Consider the following 22,788-nt stretch of genomic DNA (forward strand, 5'->3'; position numbering starts at 1 on the left):
TACCCACCCCCTCACGAGGCAGTGCTGCTCACCTTCCCCTGAATCCTGGTTCCTGTTGAGCTCTCCTGCGTGCTGGTTAGTGCAGCTCGGCTGTGGTTGAGGTCATCTGTCCTTCCAGATGTTTGCGTTATGTGGGTGTTAGAGGGAAATGGTTTTTTAGGATCGCTCCACAGAAGCAGCAGGGGATCTTTTGGATTTAACACTGTATGTTTGACTTAAAAGAACTGGTCATACCTGAAGGAGGTGCTGTCCAGTGCCACGTAAACAAATACTTTCAGGCCGTTTGGAATGCAGGTAAGTGTTACGTCTCTCCTTAATAACCGGGAAAAGAACTAAGTGCCTACTCTGCAAGCGTTTTGTAAATATACCCGTATAAAGGCGTAGTTAGACGCAAAGTGGCGAAGTCTGCAGATCCAGTGGGCTGAGTGTGTCTTTACTGCTTTTGTGGCAGTTGGGTGCACCCTGGCACAGTGTAAGGTGCTCAATAAATGTTCATTGCTTCTGTTAGTTAAATACTTGTATTATTTAGAATTCAGTGTGAGAGGTAGTATGGAGATATCTCAGTTAAACTAGAATAAGGTCTTTAAAAATCCTCAGTTTTTTTTATATGTAGAGATTAAGGCTGTAAACAGTAATTACTATAGTTGAAATGAGGCATTCTTTCTTTCTAACAGTGTGACATTGCTAATTGGTTTCAGTTCTGGAGGTCAACAAGTTGTACTGTTATTAACATGTTAGGACGTCATGAAATGTTTTGCCTTATCCAGAGCCATTCTTGTGGACTAAGCAGTTAGGAGCTAAAACAAATAGATTATCCCTCATATTGTTACTGAGGTTCTGATTGTGTACCTCTTGCATGAATGATTGTAAAATCTTAATTTATTTTTCATATCATTTAAAAGTTTCATGAGGCGCACCCCTGATTGAGTTGTAAGACAGGTATGGACATTCTTCATAAAACTTAACATGGATTTTTTTTTTCCCTTAATTACACTGCATGATCCTCAAATAATTCTTCTTCCCTCTAGGCAAGATTACCTCCCAGAGATTTCTACATAGCTGTGTTTATTTTCTTGCAGTTGAACTGGCAATGATCATGGACCGTTTATATGGTGGTGTCTGCTATGCTGGCATCGATACAGACCCAGAGCTGAAGTACCCCAAAGGTGCTGGCCGTGTGGCGTTCTCCAATCAGCAGAGTTACATTGCAGCCATCAGCGCGCGCTTTGTGCAGCTCCAACACAATGACATTGACAAACGGGTAAGCAACTACTCAGAGTAGAATTGTGGTTCTGAGGTCCCTGGGGGGGATCTCAGAAAAAAAAAAAAAAGCACTTTGTGTCTTGAGTGAGCAGCTCTGCCTCACATGGCATTAGGCCATGTGTTCAGCTAGGCTGCCCAAGAAAGAGAACACCCTTGATATTTAAGGCGTTAATGAACCTTCTGCCTCATCCATCTCCAGGTTACCAAAATAGCCCCTACAGAATGTAACGTGCCAAGCAAGTGCTGCCCAAAAGATGATGCTCCAAAGTAGAGGGGAGGGCTACACGTTGCAGAGGTGTTGTAGCTCTGGAGTTTATCAGAAGGCAGGTGTGGGAAAGTCCTGTCTTTGCCTTCGCTGTTACTCAGTCACCCTAGATTTTCCTACACTGCAAGTCGGAAAGGGAGGGGGCTGAAGATAGCCCTGGGGCCTAATGATAATCCTGTTTTGAGGTTTGGACCCAAGGTCAGGCTTGCAGGGTAAACCCTTGGAGCTGCAGCCTGAAGGGACTGGCGTGTGACATCACTGCCTTACACAGTGTCTCCAGAATAAGCAGTGAGAGCCCCAACTGTGCAATGCAGGCTCCAGCCTCTCCAGGTTGTACAGGGGAAGATGAGAAAGGTTAAGGGGTATGCATGTTGTTCTGGTCTGGGCACTCTTGAGATCTCCTCCCAGAGCCTCAGCCTTAGAATGATCGTGTTGAAGGATTGCTCGTGGCAGTCCCACCAGAGGGCTGACGTCTGACCTTGCCGTTACCAGGCTGTGCACACAAGGGCGACTGCTCTAGCTCTCACGGCTTTGATGTGCCTTGTCTGTGAAAGGGACTTTAGTGACCTTAGTGCTTGCATCTCATGACCTTCACTGGATAATTTGAAAATAACACTCCAGTAATAGTGAAATTCTCACAGTTAGGTTTGTCAGAGGGAAATCAGTATTCTGTACTTTGCATTATTAACATATCAATATATTACATATTTTAAGAAAAATGACGCACTACATTAATGAAGGTCGAGAGCTATTGACTTAAGTTTCATTCAGCTATCAATTTTTTAAAACCTTTGCTACGTAAACACAGAGTTCTTAACTGCTGCTGCAGTTGACAGCACGTTTGGGGATCTTCCGATTCCCTTAACTGAGATTTCTCTGACTCCCTTCTCTGGTGAACTCAGGCAGTTGACCTAAACCTAAAGAATCTTGGCTTCTCATCTGGGTGGAAGCAACCTAGTTTGTTTTCCTCTGATGGCAGAACTAGTGGCCCTCAGGAAGGCAGATCCCAGAGATAAAGAAGGGAACCTGGCAAAGGGTTCCTTTCCCACAGGAGGTCATCAGAGTGGGAGCATGGGGGATTGCTGACGGTGAGGTGTAGTCCCCCAGGGCCCAGCTCCAGCTTCATGTCCTTGGCTGGCCTTGACCAAGGTGCAGACCATTTTCTTTCCACTGAGGTGTAGTAGCCACTTCCTTCCTGCATCGGCTCCCTTTTCATTATTTGTCTGTGAAGATTGACACTCTGTGCCGCCAGGCCATTACTCTGTCCTTAATCTCTTCTTGCTGTGTATATAGCCAGCAATGCCTTATTTTGTTGTCTCTAGAATTTTGAACCTCTGTTAAATGGTACCCTTCATAGGTGCGTTTTTTAGATGCAATCATTGTTTTGTTTTTATTCCTCTTTCACTCGAAGCTAAAACTTCGGATTTTTCAGAGAGTTTCCATTATAAACACACCATTATTTCCTCAGGTTTTTAGGAATGGTCTTATGGCAAAGGTTCTGAAACTGGTGTGCTAAAGTCAGGAGCTCAGGTCCATCTGTACTCACAATCTTCTTATTGCAAATTTTGATTCTTTCCTTCCTTCTTATCAGGGCTTACAGTTGTCTTGAAGCCGAGATCTTGACCATTCTAAAAAGCATCAACTTTTATTTCTCTTCTACTCAAAACCATGTCTCCTTTATTCTCTATTTCTTTATAAATAAAGATTCAGTGGAACCAGGATTTTTTTTTTTCAAAATGCCATATCTATAGATGGCCATTTGAGGGACCACTTGATTCCTGCTCCCTTGCCCTTTCACTGTTCACTCTGTGAGCATGGGATGGCACCACCTGCTGAACTGCAATGCCTGGCCAGCAGGCCAGACAGCTCAGTAAATAGAGCTTCCACATGGCAGGCCTGTTTGAAGTGAGTTCTCTGTGACTGCAGTCCTGTGTAACTGTGGGGGATACAGGAAAAAGAAATCAACCAGTGAACTTCCTTTTTTACTTCTGTGCCCAGCCAATTTTATCCAGAAAGGCATTTCTTTTAAGAGTGTTTATTGATTGATTACAGTTATTGTTGTTCTTTGACTAAGCATTTAGAGAGAGTGATTTATGAGGGAAATAGAGCCTTAGGAGACTTGACTTACGCTCGCCATCTTAGAGACATTTTAGCTTGCCCACGGAATGTAAGGTAACATGTGTCAGTATGCAGCATTTATAGAATAAATGAATCCTGCAGGTCTGGCACTTCCATTTCTGCAGTCATTTCCCTCATCCAATATATCGTGGTGAATAAGTGGTTTTTTTTTTTTCAAGATTTATTCATTTTTTTATTGGAAACGCAAATTTGCAGAGAGGAGAGATAGCAGGAAAGATCTTCTGTCCACTTATTTACTCCCCAAGTGGCTGTAATAGCCAAAGCTGAGCTGATCTGTAACCAGGAGCCCAGAGCTTCTTCCAGGTCTCCCACGCAGGTGCAGGGCCCCAAGGCTTTGGACCGTCCTTGACTGCTTTCCCAGGCCACAAGCAGGGAGCTGGAGCAGCCGGGACATGAGCTGTCATACATATGGGATCCCGATACATGCAGGGCGAGGACTTTAGCTAGTAAGCTTCTGTTCCAGGCCCATAAATGTTTTATTCGTAACAGCTTTATTAAGCTGTTCTACAGATTGGCATACTGTATAATTCACCTATTTAAAGTGTGCAACAGAATGGTTTGGCATATTTACGTCATTATGAAACCATCACCACAGTCAATTTTTTTTTTAAAGATTTATTTTTATCATTTTTTTATTGGAAAGGCGGATATACAGAGAGGAGAGACAGAGAGGAAGATCTTCCGTCCGATGATTCACTCCCCAAGTGAGCGCAACGGCCGATACTATGCCAATCCGAAACCAGGAGCCTCTTCCAGGTCTCCCACGCGGGTGCAGGGTCCCAAAGCTTTGGGCTGTCCTCAACTGTTTTCCCAGGCCACAGGCAGGGAGCTGGAAGGGAAGCGGGGTTGCTGGGATAGAACTGGCGCCCATGTGGGATCCTGGGCGTGCAAGATGAGGACCTTAACCACTGCGCCACCGCACGGGGCTTACCACAGTCAGTTTTTTAAAGGTTTGCTTTATTTTTATTTGTAAGGCAGAGTTACACACAGAAGGAGATACACAAAAAGATCTTCCATCCAATGGTTCACTCCCCAAATGGCCACAACAGCAGGAACTGAGTTGATCCAAAGCCAGGAGTCAGGAGTTTCTGCAGGATCTCCCACATGGGTGCAGGGGCCAGAGCACTTGGACCATCCTCCACTGCTTTCACAGGCCCTAAGTGGTGAGCTGGGTTGGAAGTGAAGCATCCAGTACATCAACTGGTGTCCATATGGAATGTCAGTGCTGCAGAGCCTTGGCTTACTATGCCACAGTACTGGCTCCTTCACTCAGAAGGGTTCCAATGCATAACCTTCAAGTTTGCAATGAGAGAACTGATTGCACAGGAACGGCAATGGGGAGGTGCACTGCATTTATCCTCTGTAATCACTCAGCTCATTATCGGGGCAGAATTCTACCTCTTTAACTTGTGCTCTCCAAAGTCACAAAAAACAAAGTAGCCCGAGGTTTTGAGACAAACTTGTGAACCTCATTATATCTATAATTAGGCTTCTTTTCATTGCACTGAGTTGATAAAGCTATTAGGAGTTGTATTTGGCCTTGTATTTGGCCTCCTGGTTAAGCTATCAGTGCGACATTCACATATCACATTGAGTGCCTGGGTTCAAGTCCCATCCCCAGCCTTAATCCCAGCTTCCTGCTACTGTACTCTGGGAGGCAACAGTGATGGTCCAAGAGGTTGGATCCCTGTCATGTGTAAGAACTCCTGGGTGGAATTTCTAGCTCCTGATCTGACTTAACCTGTTTCCCAAAGGTTGTAGCTGTTTAGAAAATGAACTGGTAGATAGAAACCCTCTCTGTCTCTCAAATAAGTAAATAAACAAGTGTTAATTTTTGAACACACAGAGATTTTTACTATGGGATGTGTATGACTAATAAAGGCAGAAAGAACTTCTGTAGTTCCTTCCAGGGTTGCCCTGATCTTGACCCTACCACCTCTGCCCAAGTGCTGAATGGGAAAACATTATGGCAAACATAATGTTCTCAGTACAGTGTGGAATAAATTTATGGTGATATTTAGGAGAGCAAACACTAGTAGCTCCATGGAAGGCTGTCAAAGATGCTGGGTATCTAGAGTTGTCACTCACCTAGAGTTCCTTCCTGTTTGTCTGACCAGTTCAACTTTATTCCAGGTCATTATTTACGTAGCAAACACAGTGATGATTCAAAATCATCATTTAAAATATATCTTTTCTCTCCTTTAAACCTTTTGATGTTTACTGTCCTAAGGATTAATATAAAAAATTTTTAAATTGCCTAAATAATCCTTCATGTACTGTGTATTTCTGCCTTAACTCTTTATTTTCTCCTCCTCATCTTGAGCCAGCCAAAATTCGCATTTTTCTCTGCTCCTCATGATTGTTACACATAGTGTTGTGTGGCTAATAACCACTTTCACTTCAGGTGTCAGCTTAATTGTGATTTTTTTTTCTTAAGATCTACTTACTCACTTCAAGGGGAGAGACAATCGTGCATCTGCTTGCTTACTCCCCAAAATGGCTGCAAGAGTGGGTATGGGCATGGCCAGATGTGGGAGTCTGGAGCTCCATCTGGGTTTCCAGTGTGAGTGGCAGGCGCCCATATACTTGGACCATGCTTCACTACTTGCCCAGGCACTGGGTGAGAAGCTGGATTCCAATCTGCACTCTAATGTGGGTTGCCAGCACTGCCGGAAGCAGCTTAACTCTCTGTGCCACGTTGTCAGCCCCATTGGACTCTGTCTTCATTGTCATTGTGTTACATACCATGGAAATGACATAATGCCTTGTTTAATATTTATCCACTCTGTTAAACAGTACAATCTGTAAGGGCAATAACTGCATTTATTTTAAGCTAACTGCTGTTTACTCAGTCCCTGATACACAATGCACATACATTAATGATTTACTTTTGAATGAATGAATGAATAAATTAGTAGGTGACCCCAATTGGAGGCCAACATTGACTTGTCCATCTGTCTATCAGAAGTCACTTTGCACAGCTTTACTTATTATAAACAAGTGTTTGAGAAACAAACTTAGATTTGGATGTTTAGAATATCAAAAAGTGTTTTTTGACATTTAGTGCATGCATGGCCTATGCCTACCCGCCTCTTTTTTTTTTTTTTTTTTTTTGCAACGGCAGAGAATCCAGGAAAGATTTGGAGACTTTGTTAAGACCCCTGCCAGTTCAGTGGAGGGACTCTGCTCATGGGACTCCCTTCCCAGCCTTGTTGCTCATCCAGGGCATAATAGCTCCTCAGTCCCATTCTTCCATGAAGTCCTTTCCCCATCAACTCAGCTTCTGATATGAGAGGTCCCTTATTGAATTCTCTATATTTCATTGTCTCAAATAACCTTTCAGGAACTTGCACTGCGTGAGTCAGAGCATAACTAGAATTTATCCAGAGTTTCTGGTAGTATAGATCATTTTGAAAAGTAATATAGCGGCCCGGCAGTGTGGCCTAGCAGCTAAAGTCCTCGCGTGAATGCACTGGGATCCCATATGGGCGCTGGTTCTATCCCAGCAGCCCCGCTTCCCATCCAGCTCCCTCCCTCTGGCCCAGGAAAGCAGTCCAGGATGGCCCAGAGCTTTGGGACCCTGCACCCGCGTGGGAGACCCAGAAGAGGCTCCTGGCTTCAGATTGGCTCAGCTCCAGCCGTTGCGGCTGCCTGGGGAGTGAATCATCAGATGAAAGATCTTCCTCTCTGTCTCTCCTCTCTGTATATCCACCTCTCCAATAAAATAAATCTTTAAAAAATAAATAAATAAATAAATAGCTTTGAAAAATGACCCACCCTGATTGGTAGCCCACATAGGCATAGATCCTTCTCAACTATGTATGAAAACATTAAAAATAAAAATATTTTGAAAATAAATAACGCACACAAAAAATGAAACAGTTGAAGCTAATACTAAAAAGAAAAAATAGGATGGTGGCCAACCAAACAACATTCCATTTTGAGGTTAGTCGAGACACATATGTAGGCATGTAGGTTCCTTGTAGACACGTAAACACTGGGACACATTTTCTGTTTAAAGAATTAAAGCTCTTTTTCTGTTTTATCTAGAAAGAAGTATTTTTGCCAGTATCATTTCTCTGATAATAGAAGGATTTTGGAATAGAGTTTAGGATTGGATTTTGCTTGTATTCCTTTGAAAGAATGTTTCTGTGGGGGGAAAAATGGAGCAGTTTAAAATATTTAAACACAACAAGGGCAGTGGTGCCTGAGCTCATTCTGTCGCTTTTGATGGTATTTTTAGAAGTGATGCCAAATGAACATTTAAATTGTGAAAAGTTCTGCTACATCCAGTTTCTTTAAAAGTCAATCTAGGTCACTTCTAGATAAAAGACTTCTGTATTCTGTAGTATGAAAAGTGAAATCATTGAAAATGGGCAATCTTTTTACATGGTCATTTTTCTCCCCTTTATCTGCTGTCTGTGGTCTTGGATAAATTTGCAAAACATAGAATCAGTTAAATTTCCTTTAAGTATATTGGCTAGCATGGTAGCATCGCAAGCTAATTCTCTGCCTTGGGCACCATCATCCCATATTGGCACTGGTTCTAGTCCTGGCTGCTCTACTTCCAACCCAGCTCCCTGTTAATGGCCTGATATAGCAGTGAAGGATAGCCCAAGATCTTGGACTGCTACATCCACGTGGGAGACATGGCAGAAGCTCTTGGCTCCCAGCTTCAGATCATGCAGCTCTGCTGGCAATAACAGCCATTTGGGGAGTGAACCAGTAGATGAAAGATATCTCTCTCCTGTCTTTCCCCTCTCTCCCTCAGTTACTCTTCCAAGTAAAATAAATAAATGTTTTTTATTCCTTTATTCTAGCAAAAGCATATTATTTGATTAATATTAGGAATTTATATATAAAAATCTTAGTCTCCCTCTGAGCAGTATAATTAGCACAGCTTAATCATGTTGTCACCAAAAAATTTGTAAGTCAGATTTATAACTTTATATGCATCGTTCAGTAGACATTGATTATAATCTCCTAGTTCAGTCATAGGAACCTTTTTACTGCTAGAAAGAAAACTAGACTAGAATCAGTCAATGTAGGGATATAGTTTTGACTGTAAATTTTATTATATAAATTAAAGGAAGGGTGTGTGTGTGTGTAAATTAAAATACTTTTCCCTGGCACATAGCAGGTAATGACCAGGATACTACTGACTGATGGTCCCATCACTATTTGTAATCTTCATCTTTTGATTACTGGAGAGTATCTGTTGCATCTTTCTAAAATATCATTGAAATGTTTCTAGGGGCCAATGTTGTGGCACAGGGATGCCAGTATCCTAATATGATTGCTGATTTGAATCTTGAATACTCTGCTTCCAAGCCAGCTCCTTCTTGGATCCCTCCTACTCACATCAGAGACTCAGATGGGCTTCCTGGATCCTCCCTGGTCCTGCCCAGGACATTGTGACCATTTAGAAAGTAAACCAGCAGGTGAAAGGTCTGCTTCTCTGTCTGCCTTTCTTTTTGTAACTTTATCTTTCAAATAAAGAAAAAAGCTTTTCTATATAGTAAGGCAACATTTTGTTTTGTTTTTTGAGAGGGCCAAAGCCCAGGCCAGGTAATCGACTCTCGACTCTCGTCTTACACATGACTGACAGGTACCCAACCACATGAGCCAACACCTGCCTCCCCCAATCTGCTCTAGCAGGAAACTGCACTGGGGAACCAAAACCAGGCCTCAAAATTAAGTGTTTGGACATGGGATGCAGACATCTTAACCAGTGGCTCAGCTGTGAAGCTAAAATCAACCACCCTGTAAAAAATAGTTCGAAATTAGAACATCATAGGCAAGTAATGTCCCCTTGACTGTGTCTTAGGTTAATGTAGAGGACTAGAGAGACTGACGTTAGTTAGCCAGTGTGGGAATTCATAACAATTTTCTGGTTCAATTAAAGAATGCTGTGATAGCCAAGCCTTAGCACATTATTGGCTTTGAATAGCATATTCTTTAGAATAACCCATTTGTTATCTAATAAGATGTTATCCATTTGGGGCCCGGCACGATGGCGCAATGGTTAAGGTCCTCGCCTTGCACACCCGGGATCCCATATGGGCGCCGGTTCTAATCCCGGCAGCCCTGCTTCCCATCCAGCTCCCTGCTTGTGGCCTGGGAAAGCAGTCGAGGACAGCCCAAGGCTTTGGGACCCTGCACCCGTGTGGGAGACCCAGAAGAGGCTCCTGGCTTCAGATTGGCTCAGCTCCAGCTGTTGCGGCCGCCTGGGGAGTGAATCATTGGACAGAAGATCTTCCTCTCTGTCTCTCCTCTCTGTATATCCGCCTTTCCAATAAAAAATAAAATAAGTCTTAAAAAAAAAAAAAAGAAACAGGCTGCATTTAAAAAAAAAATGTTATCCATTACACATTTTGTTTTACCAGTGCTTTAAATACCTCACACATTTTTTCTCTTCTCTTGTCTTTCTCTTTAATGAGAATATGTTGAGCCTGAATTTGCTAAAGACTACCAAAATTGTCATATTTTTGGCCTGTGTGAAGAGGAATACCCATACTAATAAAAGTGCTGATAATGCTATGTTTTGTCCCTGGCCACATGTGTAAGAGGACTCAGTGGCAAAGAAGTGAGGGCTCTGGTGACCTGTTTGGGGCCTATTGCTGCCCATGGCCTTTGTCACCAGATCAGGCAGGAGCCTGCAACAGCAGTAATATTAAAACATGGCTCCTGCCTGATCTGGCTTGAAAGCTTCCTCACTGTAGTTATACCTGTGTTTGACTTGACCTTTTGAAAAGAATTTATCATCGAGAAGTGAATTCAAGTATTGGCTAGACTCATCCTTCCTGGACCGAGAGTCCCAGGGTCTTTGTGTGGAAGTAGTTCTAACAGGGAGTTTGAGTTATCTAAAGAAGCAGAAGACAGTCTTTGAAGGGACTGGACCCTTGTTGTCTATTTGCTTCCTTTCCTGGCCCCTTGTCCTCTTCTGTCTTTTTGTATCTGTGCCCTTAGAATTGTGATTATTTTTTAGCATGGAAACATTTTTTTTTTTTTTAGAAAGGGAGATTTACAGAAAGAAGGAGATACAGAGAGAAAGATCTCCCATCTGCTGTTTCACTCCCAAAGTAGCCACAATGGCCAAAGCTGAGCTGGTTGAAAGCCAGAAGCTTCTTCAGGGTCTCCTACATGGGTGGAGGATACCAAGGCTTTGGGCTGTCCTCTTCTGGCTTTCCCAGGCCACAAGCAGAGAGCTGGATGGGAAGTGGAGCAGCTGAGACATGAACCAGAGCCCACATGGGGTGCAGGCACTTGTAAGCTGAGGATTAACCAGTTGAACCATTGCAGCAGCCCCCTGTGACCACTTTTCTGACTAGTTACCGCAGCAGAACATTCAGGTTCTTTAAGCCTACAGGTCACGTTCGTGTCATTCAGATAACAATCTCTTGGCAAGTGCTTATTTTTAACTTGAAAGAGCTAGTCCAAGCCAATTCCAGAGAACAGGAAACTGAGGCCCTTGCGGCTGTCACATCACCAGGATGCTGGGTGTGTATCTGAGGATGATATATATTGCAGATTTCTTTTAAAATTTTTTTTTAATTTATTTTGAAAGAGCTACGGAGAGAGAGAGAGAGAGAGAGAGAGAGCCCCCAGAAGACTACAACAACCAGCAATGAGCCAGGCAGAACCTAGGACAGGAACTCCATCCAGGTCTCCCATATGAGTGGCAGGAGCCTGAGCACTTTGACCTTCTTTTTGGCTTTTCACGGACGGTTAGCAGGGAGCAAAATTAGACCGGGATGTGAACTGGCACCCATGTAGGATGCCAGCGTCACAGGAGGCAGCTTTATTGGCTATGGCTCAACACCATCTCCGAGATTTCAGATTTTTGACTATGTTCTTGCTCTTTGTTCTCTATATTGTACACTTAGTGCTACTTGCGGTGCTTGCCACATTCCTAACCCCATTCTGAGGCAGCATGGGGAGGAAACAGACCAGAAGGTGAATCTGTGGGTGTTGTCAGGTGGCCCTTCTGCAGTTCATGAGGATTATCTTAGGACCCAACAGAATGCAAGCAGGTCTCTCTATGCTTGGTAAACGCAGAGCAGAGGCACCGACCTGCCAGCAGCGCTGTGTGAGGACAGCATGAGCAGGATGTAAGAAAGGCCTGAGAGTGATTTTAATACAAGAAGCGTTGAGCCCTTTTCTTTGTATCAGGGTTGAGGAACCTTTCCCAGCGCCATGCAGAATTATCAGCTGAAAATTAGAGAACTATTGATTTATTGAATTTCAAATCTCACCTAAAGTTGTCTTGGCAAAAACAGGCGATTCTGGCTGCCTTCTATGGCCTCCAGGCTAAACTTAATCCACCCTACTTTATTGGATAAAAAGAAAATAAAATTCTGAAGTGTTTTCCCTGCAAAAAGATTTTTAAGTCTATCATGGTTCCATAATTAATAACAGAATATTATTTTTTTAAATATATATATAAGTTTGTTCGAAAGATTTCCTTCTATCTCTGGATTACTTCCCAAATGGCCAAAACACTCCATGCCTAAGTCAAGATCCAGGAACTCTGTCATGGTTTCTCATGAAAGTAGCTGGAACTCAACCACTTGAGCCACCTTTGCTTCCCACCTGCAGCCAAAGGAGCTGGATCGGAAGCAGAATGACTAGGACACAAACCGTCACTCTAATATGGAACACAGTGTCCTAAGCTGTGACTTAACCGACTGCACCAACCACGTTTGGCCTTGATTTTCTGTATTTGGAAGGTTGTATATACTTCATTGTTAAGTAAAAGCTGTTTTCACATTGTTATTTTTTTTAAAGGATTTATTATTTTGAGTGTCAGAGTTACAGAGAAAGAGGCAGGAAGAGAGAGAACTTCCATCCACTGGTTCACCCGCCAGATGGCCACAACAGCTAGCACTGGGTCTGGCCCAAGGCAGGAGTCATTAGCTCCATGAGCCATGAGGAGTCATCCAGGTCTCCCAGCTGCGTAGCTGGGATCCAAATGGTTGGCCATTTTCTGCTGCTTTCTTCAGGCCATGAATAGGGAGCTAGATGGAGAGTGGAGTAACCATAACTTGAGCCTAGCACCCATGTTGGATACTGGCACCGCAGGAGGCAGTGTTACTCACAATGCCAAAATGCTGGCCCCTTACCTGACTAGATTAATTTCCTGTCCATCTTCTATTCTGTAAATAGGAGGGTTCTAGTTCATAGTCTACTTGAAAACCTAAATATTTATCTAGACATTCTTAGTATTATCTGTAGGTAAAGGGCTGGTTTAGCAACTAGGAAAACCCCATGACTAGTGGTTTGTTAATGAAGGTACTATGTTTTTTAGGCCTAGACAAATGTGTTCTTTGACACATGCTAAGAAGATTACAAGTTTCTGTAGTCCATAAATCCCCTCTTGTGATCATATATCAACTTAAAGCCATATACTGTGACCATCGATTAGTGTCATCATTGTCTTGCTCTTCGGTGTAACTGCAATGTTAGATTTAAGCTTTGATTTTCTTCATGAAGCATCATAAATGACATCACAAATCATCTAGGCCCCGAGCAGGTCACCTCCAGTGCCTGCATCGAGTCCCAGAAGTGCGGTGGGATTTCTATGACCGTATTATAGATGTCTCCACAGAGAATTTGGCCTCTTCTTAGCCAGCATCACATAGGAACCCCCAGTGAACCCAGTCCCTCTTGTCAGTGCCGTGTCCTTCTAATGTACAGTGTGCAGAATGGACGGCAAGAGTGAAGACCTCTTACCCAGAGTACAGCCGACTGTTGCTTTCTTAGGTCTAACCCAGCGTGTCTCTGGAGATGAAGCCTGACTTTTCCACAGCCCTCCTGAGATTCCCAGATTGTTGGGAAGCAGAAGCAGGGTACTCAGGCCCTGGTATCCTGAAGTTCACCCTTCATTACCAGAGTCCCTTTCTCAGATTCAGAGCTGGTGTTTCCTGCCCGTGGAACCCCATGATATCCAGCTCACTGTTTCCCTTCTTAGGACCTGTAGCTCATGCTTCGATCTTGGCTTCTGTCAGACTCCAGATCCTTTGAACTGAGGCCTCACTTGAGTGTTCTGCTCTTTGACTTATGTTTCTATATTTCTGTGATCATTTTTTTAAACAAGAGAACAAAAGCATGTCTGTTTGTTTATTTTCCAGTAGTTTTCATCCTTGAAGGGTAGATTCCATGTCCAGTGGCCTTCGCAGAAGGGTTGCTTCAGCATTTGGTGGGAACCCTCCCCCTTCTGCCATGAATACCTATTATCTTTCCCACCAGTGATTCTGGTTTTGTTTGGTTTGCCGCCAGGTGTCGCTGTGTTGTTCTTTTCTTTGAGCACTTAGAGCATTTCTTGCCTGAGTAGAATGCAATTTCCTCTTGAACCTAAACACCATTCATTTCACAAAGCATGGTATGCTTCCCTTGTTTCCATAGACCTCTTATAGCCAGTGAATATGGCCTTGCACCACAGTCTTGCAGGCATAGTTGCCTTCTAGACATCCTGTTCCCTATAAGCCTCCCCAGGTTCCAGCATGGTGGAAAGAACAGTGTTGAAAGTTTTTGTGACCAGGTGCAAGCCTTAGATGTATCCCTATTATTTTGCATCTCTTCACGTAGCCTCCTTGTCCAGCTTGTCAGATCTGAAATTCCTCCTCCTACTCAGGTTGATCATGCCTTGCTTGCCTTCACATAACTGGGTATTTAAGGGCTTATTTTGTTAACGGAGTCACAATAAAGGCCATGCTGTGTCGGAGCCCAGTCTCTGACCATCCTTGACATGATTATAGTACATGATTCAGATAGATGCTGACCTTGTCCCCCTGCCTTCTCATTACTGCAACCTTTCAGGTCCAAGGAGAAGGAAGACTGCTCCTTTGAGTAGGTTATGGTTGCCTTTCTAACCTCATCTCTGCCACTAAAGAATTGTTTAGTCATTGCTTTATTTACTTCGGAATGTTAGTTTGTCAACTGACAGCAAAATGATAGCAGACTGAAATAACTTTCCTGGCTTGTTAAAAACAAAATCAGCTTCGAGATCAGTTTTTTAAATGATAGCTTCCTTTTTGTATCACTGTAGACATGAGTTTAGTACTCCTTTTTTCTCTCTCTTGTGGCCCTTGTCCAAGGCTTTGTCCTCCTTATTCTCATCAATAAATTACATGCATTCTTTTTCATCTTTGTGCATGGTCACCTCCATTAGTCTTGTTGGGCTGAATCCCAGTTTCTCCTCTGCAGCTAAGTTTTATTTCCTGTGCCTGCAAGTCTGTTTAAAGTAGAGGCCCAGCATGGTGATGTAACTGGGTCTACATCAAACATTAGTATTTGGGCTTCCCTGGGTAATGTGGGTCAGTAACTTGATCCCACGAACTGATGTCTCCAAAGTATCATGGCTAACTTACATTCCAGGTTATAAAAGTGATAAACAGAGAACCCAGCTTTTATTTTGCTATATATTGGCTTCTTGCAAAAATAGTTGGCTAGTCAATTGAAATATCAGGTAGTGAGCCTGGCTAAATCTTTGCCTTCCAAATGCTGGGATCCCATATCGGTGCCAGTCCATGTCCCTGCTGCTCTACTTCCCATCCAGCTCCCTGCTCGTGGCCTGGGAAGGCAGGTGAGGATGACCCAAAGCCTTGGGATCCTCTACCTGCATGGGAGACCCAGAGGAAGGATCGGCTCAGCTCCAGCTGTTGCGGCCACTGGGGGAGTGAACCAGCAGATGGAAGATCATTCTGTCTGCATGTCCTTCTCTCTGTAAATCTGCCTTTCCAATAGAAACCAATATTTTTAAAAAGAAACATCAGGTAATAACACAAACAACATTGTGATATGTAAGTAGTGTGGGAATATCTTTAAGAAACTCAGAAACCATGTATTGTTTTAGGAAAGAATTGTGTCTTGTTCTCCATTGTACTTTAGTTTTAATATGCTATCTGACTGGGAATAGGCCGTCTGTGAATATTAGTCACTTATGTGAATCCACTTGAGTCAAAGTAATCACCCTTCTTAGCATGGAACAACCTAAATACCAGTGTCCTTTGTGCAGCTAGCTACTTCTTTTTTTATTTGATTTTTTGCCCTTTGAGAGGCTTGATAGCTGACTTGTACTTCCATGGGGATCATTTTTTGTTAGATTTGCCGCTCGTCAAAATGTTAGAATCGCCGACCCCCAGGGAAAGGGTAACTCAGCCAAATATATGACAAGAATTTAGATGGCCTTTATTTCTGGGAACCACGGTCATGGCTTCCCTTCCCCATGCAGCAAACAGACGTGAAGGAGTGGGCTGCAGAGGAAGAAGAGCGAGGAAGAGACAGGGAAGGGGCCCTTTTAAACTCTGCTTGACACAGAAGCCGGAATGGGGGTCACCTCGGCCCTTATTGGTGGGGGGATATGGGTCTGTGCCCCTCATTGGTGCAATGGTGGTCTCACAGCCTGAGGGGCCCACAAGAATCCCACCATCCGTTCCGGGTTTGGTTTGAGCAAACTCCACCTTTCTCCAGTTACCATGGTAGCCATCAATTTTATGTTGCTATGAATGTGTCTTGCCTTCAAGCAAGCCTCTACTCTACAGCCCAGTGTGTGCAGGTGTGAGGAGCAGCCCCTCTCACCCACTGCAAAGACCTTCCGGCAGTTTTCAGGAAAGGTCCCTGAGAGCCCAGGAACAGTCCAGAAGTCACATCCTTGCTTCTCTTGCTTCCTTTAGTGTCAGACTGCCTCACATTTAATGTGCAGCTCTTGGAAAGCCTGACATTTCAGCCTTTCTTTCAGAATGAAAGTGGAAGTCACATGCTTAGCCAAGGTGACTACAAAGCATCATTGGAAGCGATAGCAAGCAGGTAGCTTGTGAAGGGGTTGGCAGAGAGCATAAACACTATCCAGTATATTGGCATTCCTGGAAAGGAAGTTCATCCCATCTCCATCAGAAAAACATTAAGGTTCAAGATATTTGGGCATCAGAAAAGGAAGGTGCCTGATCTCTGGAAAATTCACTTAAGAGGAATCTATTATTCTCAAAGCAAAGTAGATAAGGAGGCATCCCTGTGTACCTTTGGCCTATAGGCCACTGTGATGGAGCTCCACAATAAATCCTCTGAACTAGCAGGTTTACCAGATCCCTTGAGCAGCAGTGAACATTGTTACCAAATTCAACTGGAAGCCTGACTAGACAGGTATTATTTTATTCCTATTGCTATGTTCAAATAGCAATATAAATGTATTACTAGCCTTAAATCTGTTGTGAAATACTTTACAGTTGTGGTAGGTGTTTTTACCCATATCGCTTGAATTTAAAAGTAGTGAAAATAATGCCAATATCAATATATGGAACACTAAGTCTTTGTTCTGGCTGTCTGATATTCCATTGGTGAGATACATCATGTTTATTCAATCATCTCCTTGTAAATTAATTTTCGGTATGGGTTTTTGCCCCTGCAGACAGTTCTGCAGTAGATACTCTTTACATGTGTCCCACATCTAGTGGTTATATTTCCCAGCAACAGGATTATGGGAGCAACAGCAACCAAACAGTGAAATCAAATTTACAGAGAGATCTTACACCTACTGGTTCGTTTCCCAAATGACTGCAACAGCCGGAGCTGGGCTAATATGAAGCCAGGAGCCAGAAGCTTCCTCCAGGTCTTCCAGATGGGTGCAGGGGGCCAAGGACTTGGGCCGTCCTTCACTGCTTGTCTAGGTATATTAGCTGGGAGCTGGATTTGGAAGTGAGCAGCCAGGAATCAAAGCAGTATCCATATGGGATGCTGACGCCATAGGCTGAGGCTTCACCAACACGTTACAGTGTTAACATCTGTTCATTGATTTTTTTTTTCTTTCCTCATGGTATTTTTTGCCTTCTCAGTATATTTTATTTTTACATTGCCTTGGCTATTTGTTTGTTTCTGAAGCTTGTAAGTTTCTTGTCATTTTTCAGAAGGTTTCTTCTGTCCTTCATTTAGACATACAGACTTGGTTGTTGGTGGGTTTTTTAAATCATATTTTATATTTTAAAAATATTTCCTTGAAAATCAGAGTTAGAGAAAGAAGGAGAGACAGAGAGGAAGCAAAATCTTCCATCTGCTAGTTCACTCCCCCAAATGACTGCAATGGCCAGAGCTACCAGGCTTAAGCAAGGAGCTTCTTCCAGGTCTGCCATGTAGGTGCAGGGGCCCAGACCCTTGAGCCGTTTTCCACTGCTTTTCCCAGGCCATTCACAGGGAGCCGGACTGGAAGCAGAGGAGCCGAGACTCAAACAGGTGACCGTATGGGATGCCGGCGTCGCAGCCACAGCTTAGCCCGTTCTAATGCACCAGCGCTATTGGTGCTTCTAAAAAATTGTTTTGCTTCCTTTGTGCAGAGTATATCTTTGGTTCAGTTACTTCCAAATAGTTTATTACTTTTGTTGCAGTCATTAATAGAATGTTTTCTCCATATTTATCTCTGGAATCACATTAGGCTACCAGTTTCTCATAAATCATCTTGAAAGGCAAATATAGATACAGACTTTGGAGAGCATCTCTTTTTCATCTCAGCCTAATCCTACTCCTCCGTGTTTTAGCTTAGAGTAGTGTGGAAGAAAAGTTTCAAGCTGACTGCTTCCTTTGTTTTCCTTTCATGAAGGAGGTAATGCCTTTTTACACTTACAACGAGGTAATATTTTTTCTTCTCTTTTTCTTTAGATTTCGGAGAGTTTTGCTACTAATTTTTACCAGAATATGTCTGATGTATTTTTTCCTTTGTTTTTTTTTTATCTCAATCCAAAATGGAACCGGTAGATTATTTTATTATTATTATTAGAAAGATAGTATTTGTTTATGTGAAATTGTGGTAGAGAGCAATGGAGAGATCAAGTAAAACATCTGTCTGCTGCTGGCTCACTCCTCCACACGGCCACAGTAAGTAGGTTTGGACCCAGCTGAAGTCAAAAGCTAGGAGCTTCATCCGGGTCTCCCACATGTGTGGCAGAGGTTCAAGGACTTGGGCCATCTTTCACTGCTCTCCCTGGCACATTAACAGTGAGCGGAATGGCCATGACTCAGGGATGTGCTCTCATGGGGGGTGTGGATGTGGCAGGCTGTGGCAGGAAGCCACTGCACCCCATGTCAGCCCCCTGAGCAGGTGGCATTCCTGGTCCAGGCTCAAGACTGCCAGCAGCCTCCTCTCTCCTTGTTTTCTTTGTTTTTGTTTGTTTTTATTTTGTTTTGTTTTTCTGGTGGAGCTCCTGTTGTATATAAGCTACACTGTGTTCACCTGTATCTGTCTGGTAGACTTCTTATCTTGCCTGTTACTCTTCATTTTCTTTTTTTGAGATTTCTTTTCCAGATTTTGAAATAATTCTAGCACTCAGTCTTCTCAGCCTCTGCAGTTCACTGCCCCTGCTTCAAGTTATTCCAATAACTGATTTGGGCAGAAAGTCGTGAGTTAGGGTTTTTAAATTTTTTCATAATAAAAGCTGGAAGACATACAAAATGAATGTGGATAATGAAGCCCCTGATTCACTTAAAGCAATTGTCAACATACAGTGTTCGTATCATTCAGTTTCGAAAGGTACCAGCTCCTAACCCAGCTTGTTCATCGCTGCCTCTGTGCAGCTGTCCCGCCTTCAATCAATCTAGATTGTTTGCAAGTACATTGCACACATCATCTCTTCTCATCCTGAGATAATTTACTTAGATAATTTAGTGTACATCTCTAAAAAAAAGAGTTACTTAAAAAAATCAAAACTTGGGATACCAGGAATCCTTGGGGCTGATAAAATTGTTTAGAAGCAGATAAAAATGGTGATTCAGCCAGATTTGAATGCATGAATGCGTCTGAGCTGTTCATCTGAAACTGACTACATTTTATAGGGTGTAACTTCAGTTAGTAATTTAAACTCTTTAAAAAAAGACTAACTAGAATGGAAAGCATCCCCACGTATCTGCAGCCTCATTTTACTGCCTAAACAAAAGGGACCATTTGGCTCATCTGTTAACATTAGCAGAGAGTCATTTTTTTTGTGCAGGATTTGAATCTATCTAAGTACTCTTTTCATACTTATATATGTTATAAGCAGCTATTATTTGTAACCGCCAGCACCTTCCTATGAGTTTTTTATATTCATTTTTTTAAATTGGAAAAGCAGATCAACAGAGACAGAGGATTCTTCTGTCTGCTGGTTGACTCCCCAAATGGTTGCAGTGGCCGAAGCTGAGCTGATCTGAAGCCAGGAGCCAGTAGCTTCTTCTAGGTCTCCCACGTGGGTGCAGGGCTTGAACTAAACTGCTGCTTTCCGAAGCTATAAACAGGGAACCGAATGAGAAGTCGAGCACGCAGGACACAAACTGGCACTCATATGGGATCCCAGCACTTGTAGGCGGAGAATTATCCGATTGAGCCATCATGCACGTATCTCTTCGGCATGGCTTCTGTTTGTTCACATCCGCCTGCTCTCTGGTGGCTGAATCCCCTGTACGGAGCTTGCTGGGGTGCAGCATGGTTCCTGGGACAGCCTGCGTATTGGTAATTACCTAGTGCTGGATGCAAAACCATCTTTAGCTCCCAGCAGGAAATGTGAGCCATGCTTGCAGCAAGTGCCCCTTGTGCCCTGCCTCTGCCAGCAGTCCTCTGTCCTCTGCTGAGATGCGGGTGGAAGAGGCCAGACCAGACACACTGTTCCTCTCCACAGCTCCCTTCCCCAGGACTCTGCCAGTCTCTACTGAGCGCATTCTTTCCCAGTCTCGGCGCAGTCCTGTCTTGCCCCATGGCCTGCGCCTCAGGTTGCTTGCAGCTAAGAAGAAATGCTGACCGAGGCAGGACCATATTTAGGAAATGTCAGATGAGCAATTTGGAATACTAAGATCAAATGAGGGTGGACTGGATGCCCGTGGGACTGAAATAGCAGGGAAGTGGCAGGCGCCTTGGTGTGGTAGGTTAAACTTCTGTCTGTCATACCAGCATCCCATATGGGCACCTGCTCTGATCCACTTGATCCAGCCTCTGTTATGGCCTGGGAAAGCAGCAGAGGATGGCTCAAATTTTTGGACTCCTGCATCCATGTGGGAGACCTGGAAGAGGCTCCTGGCTCCTGGCTTTGGATCTGCTCAGATCCGGCCATTGCAGTGAATTCATGAATGGAAGACTTCTCTCTGTCTTCTCCCCCTCTCTCTCTTTCTCGCCTCTCTCTTTCTCTCTCCTCTCCCCCCTTTCTGTCTGTATCTCCTCTTCTCTGTAACTCTTCCTTTCAATTAAAAAAATAAAGTAAATCTTTAGAAAGATGAAAGAGTTAGGGAAACCTGGGCTTCTAATTGATTTTCACCAGCACTGCCAAGACACTCTAGTGGCTGAAGAACAGTCTCTTCTCCATCGGCGGGACAGCTGGGACATTCAACTGCGAAACAATGAAGGTGGAGGGGAGGTCCTGGCTTCACACTCCATCCTGAAGTTACCCTGAATAGGTCAGCAACCTAGTATAGGAGCTAAAACTGCTACACTCTTGAAAGAAAACGTGGGCGTGACTGACTCTCCCAGAGTGCGCCTTGGGTGCAGTGGTTACGGCAGTAGCGCATCCCATATTTCCTACCCAAGCATCTAGGCTCACGTCTCAGCTCTGCTCCTGATTCCTGCCTCAACTAATGTGCACCTTTGAAGGCAGCAGGTGTTGCCCCCGTCACTCATGTGGGAGAAGAGTATTGAATTCGAGTTTTCTGGCTCTAACCTGACCCTAGCCCTGTCCATTGCAGGCGTTTGAGGAATGAACACATGGAGAGATCTCTCCCTCTGGGTCTGTCCTTCTGTCTCTCTGCCTTTCAAATGAAATAAGTAAAAAAAAAAAAAATGAAGATTTAAGATGTTCATGACCTTGGAATGGATTTGGAAGTGGATTCCTCGACATCAATCAGGGAGTCACGAAAGAAAAAAAGGAGGGGGGCTATAGAAGTTTAAAACTTTAGGATGCCAAAGGACATTATCAAGAAAGTAAAAATGCAGTCTAACAAATTAGGAGAAGATGTTTGCAAATCATATATCTATGGTATGCTATCCAGAATATGTAAAGAACTCATACAGCTTAACAACAAAGGGCCCAGTACAGTAACCTAGCAGCTAAAGTACTCGCTTTGCAAGCACCGGGATCCCATATGAATGCCAGTTCATGTCCTAGCTGCTACACTTCCCCGTCTAGTTTTCCTGCTTGTAGCCTGGGAAAATAGTTGAGGACAGCTCAAAGCCTTGGAACCCTGCACCCATGTGGGAGATCCAGAAGAAGCTCCTGGCTCTTGCCTTCAGATCAGCTTAGCTCCGGCCATTGCGGCCACTGGGAGAATGAATCAGCAGAAGCGAGATCTTCCTCTCTGTGTATCCTCCTCTCTGTATATCTCACTTCCTGATAAAGATAAATGAATCTTTTAAAAAAAAAAAAAACAGCTTAACAACAAAAAGACAGCCCAACTGAAAAACAAACAAAGAATTTGAACAGGTGTTTCTGCCTGGGAGGTACATGGATAGCCTACAAGCACCTGAGAAGATGCTCACCGCCGCGAGTGTGTAGACAAGTACCAATGAAAGCCACAGTAAGGTCACTGCTTCCCTCCCACGAGGATGACTGTGTCATAACAGTGACGCTAGAACTTGGCCAGTGGCACAGCTAGCGTGGAAGACTATTTGACAGTTTCTGGAAAGGTTGAATTCCACTCCAAAATAATTGAAACTCGGAACTCAAACATACGTGTGTACCCGTTTGTAGAAGCACCATTCAGTGAGGGAATGGATAAGGAATATGGATGAAGTATGCCCGTAGTTAAAAGAAACCATGGTGTGGGATGTTATTTAGGCATAAAAGGAGTGGGATACGGCTGCATGCACTAGTGTGGTAGGACCTCGAAATATGATGATAAAGGGAAAAAGCCAGGCATTGCAGGTTTCGTGTGATTTCATTTCTTTTCTTATCCAGAGCAGGTAAAGCCGTAGGGCTGAAAAGCGGACTTGAGCATTGCCAGGGGCTGCAGGTGGACCCGACTGACTTGCCTAGTGGCCACAGGGCTTTTTTCTGAGGTGCTGAGAATGCTTTGGAACTAGATAAAGATGCTCATTGCCCACAGAGTGCGTGCATTAAATACCGCTAAACTGCTCACTTTTAAATAGTTAATTTGAGGCAAGGAAAGAAAGAAAAAAAGAA

At 43.6% G+C, this 22,788-nt stretch overlaps 1 protein-coding gene across 6 annotated transcripts in view; it reads left to right on the plus strand.

Annotated features, from left to right (window-relative positions):
• CPEB3 (cytoplasmic polyadenylation element binding protein 3) overlaps nt 1-22,788 on the plus strand; it is a 218,268-nt gene that overhangs the window by 189,835 nt on the left and 5,645 nt on the right. For all 6 annotated transcript variants that reach the window (XM_040970357.1, XM_040970353.1, XM_040970351.1 and 3 more), the window contains one exon: nt 1,080-1,261. In XM_040970357.1, the coding sequence (XP_040826291.1) occupies nt 1,080-1,261 (182 nt within the window). The remainder of the gene's footprint in view (nt 1-1,079; nt 1,262-22,788) is intronic.

Source organism: Ochotona curzoniae, unplaced genomic scaffold (genome assembly GCF_017591425.1).
Source record: "Ochotona curzoniae isolate NIBS_2020 unplaced genomic scaffold, NIBS_Ocur_1.0 scaffold_4763, whole genome shotgun sequence".
NCBI classification, from domain to species: Eukaryota; Metazoa; Chordata; class Mammalia; order Lagomorpha; family Ochotonidae; genus Ochotona; species Ochotona curzoniae.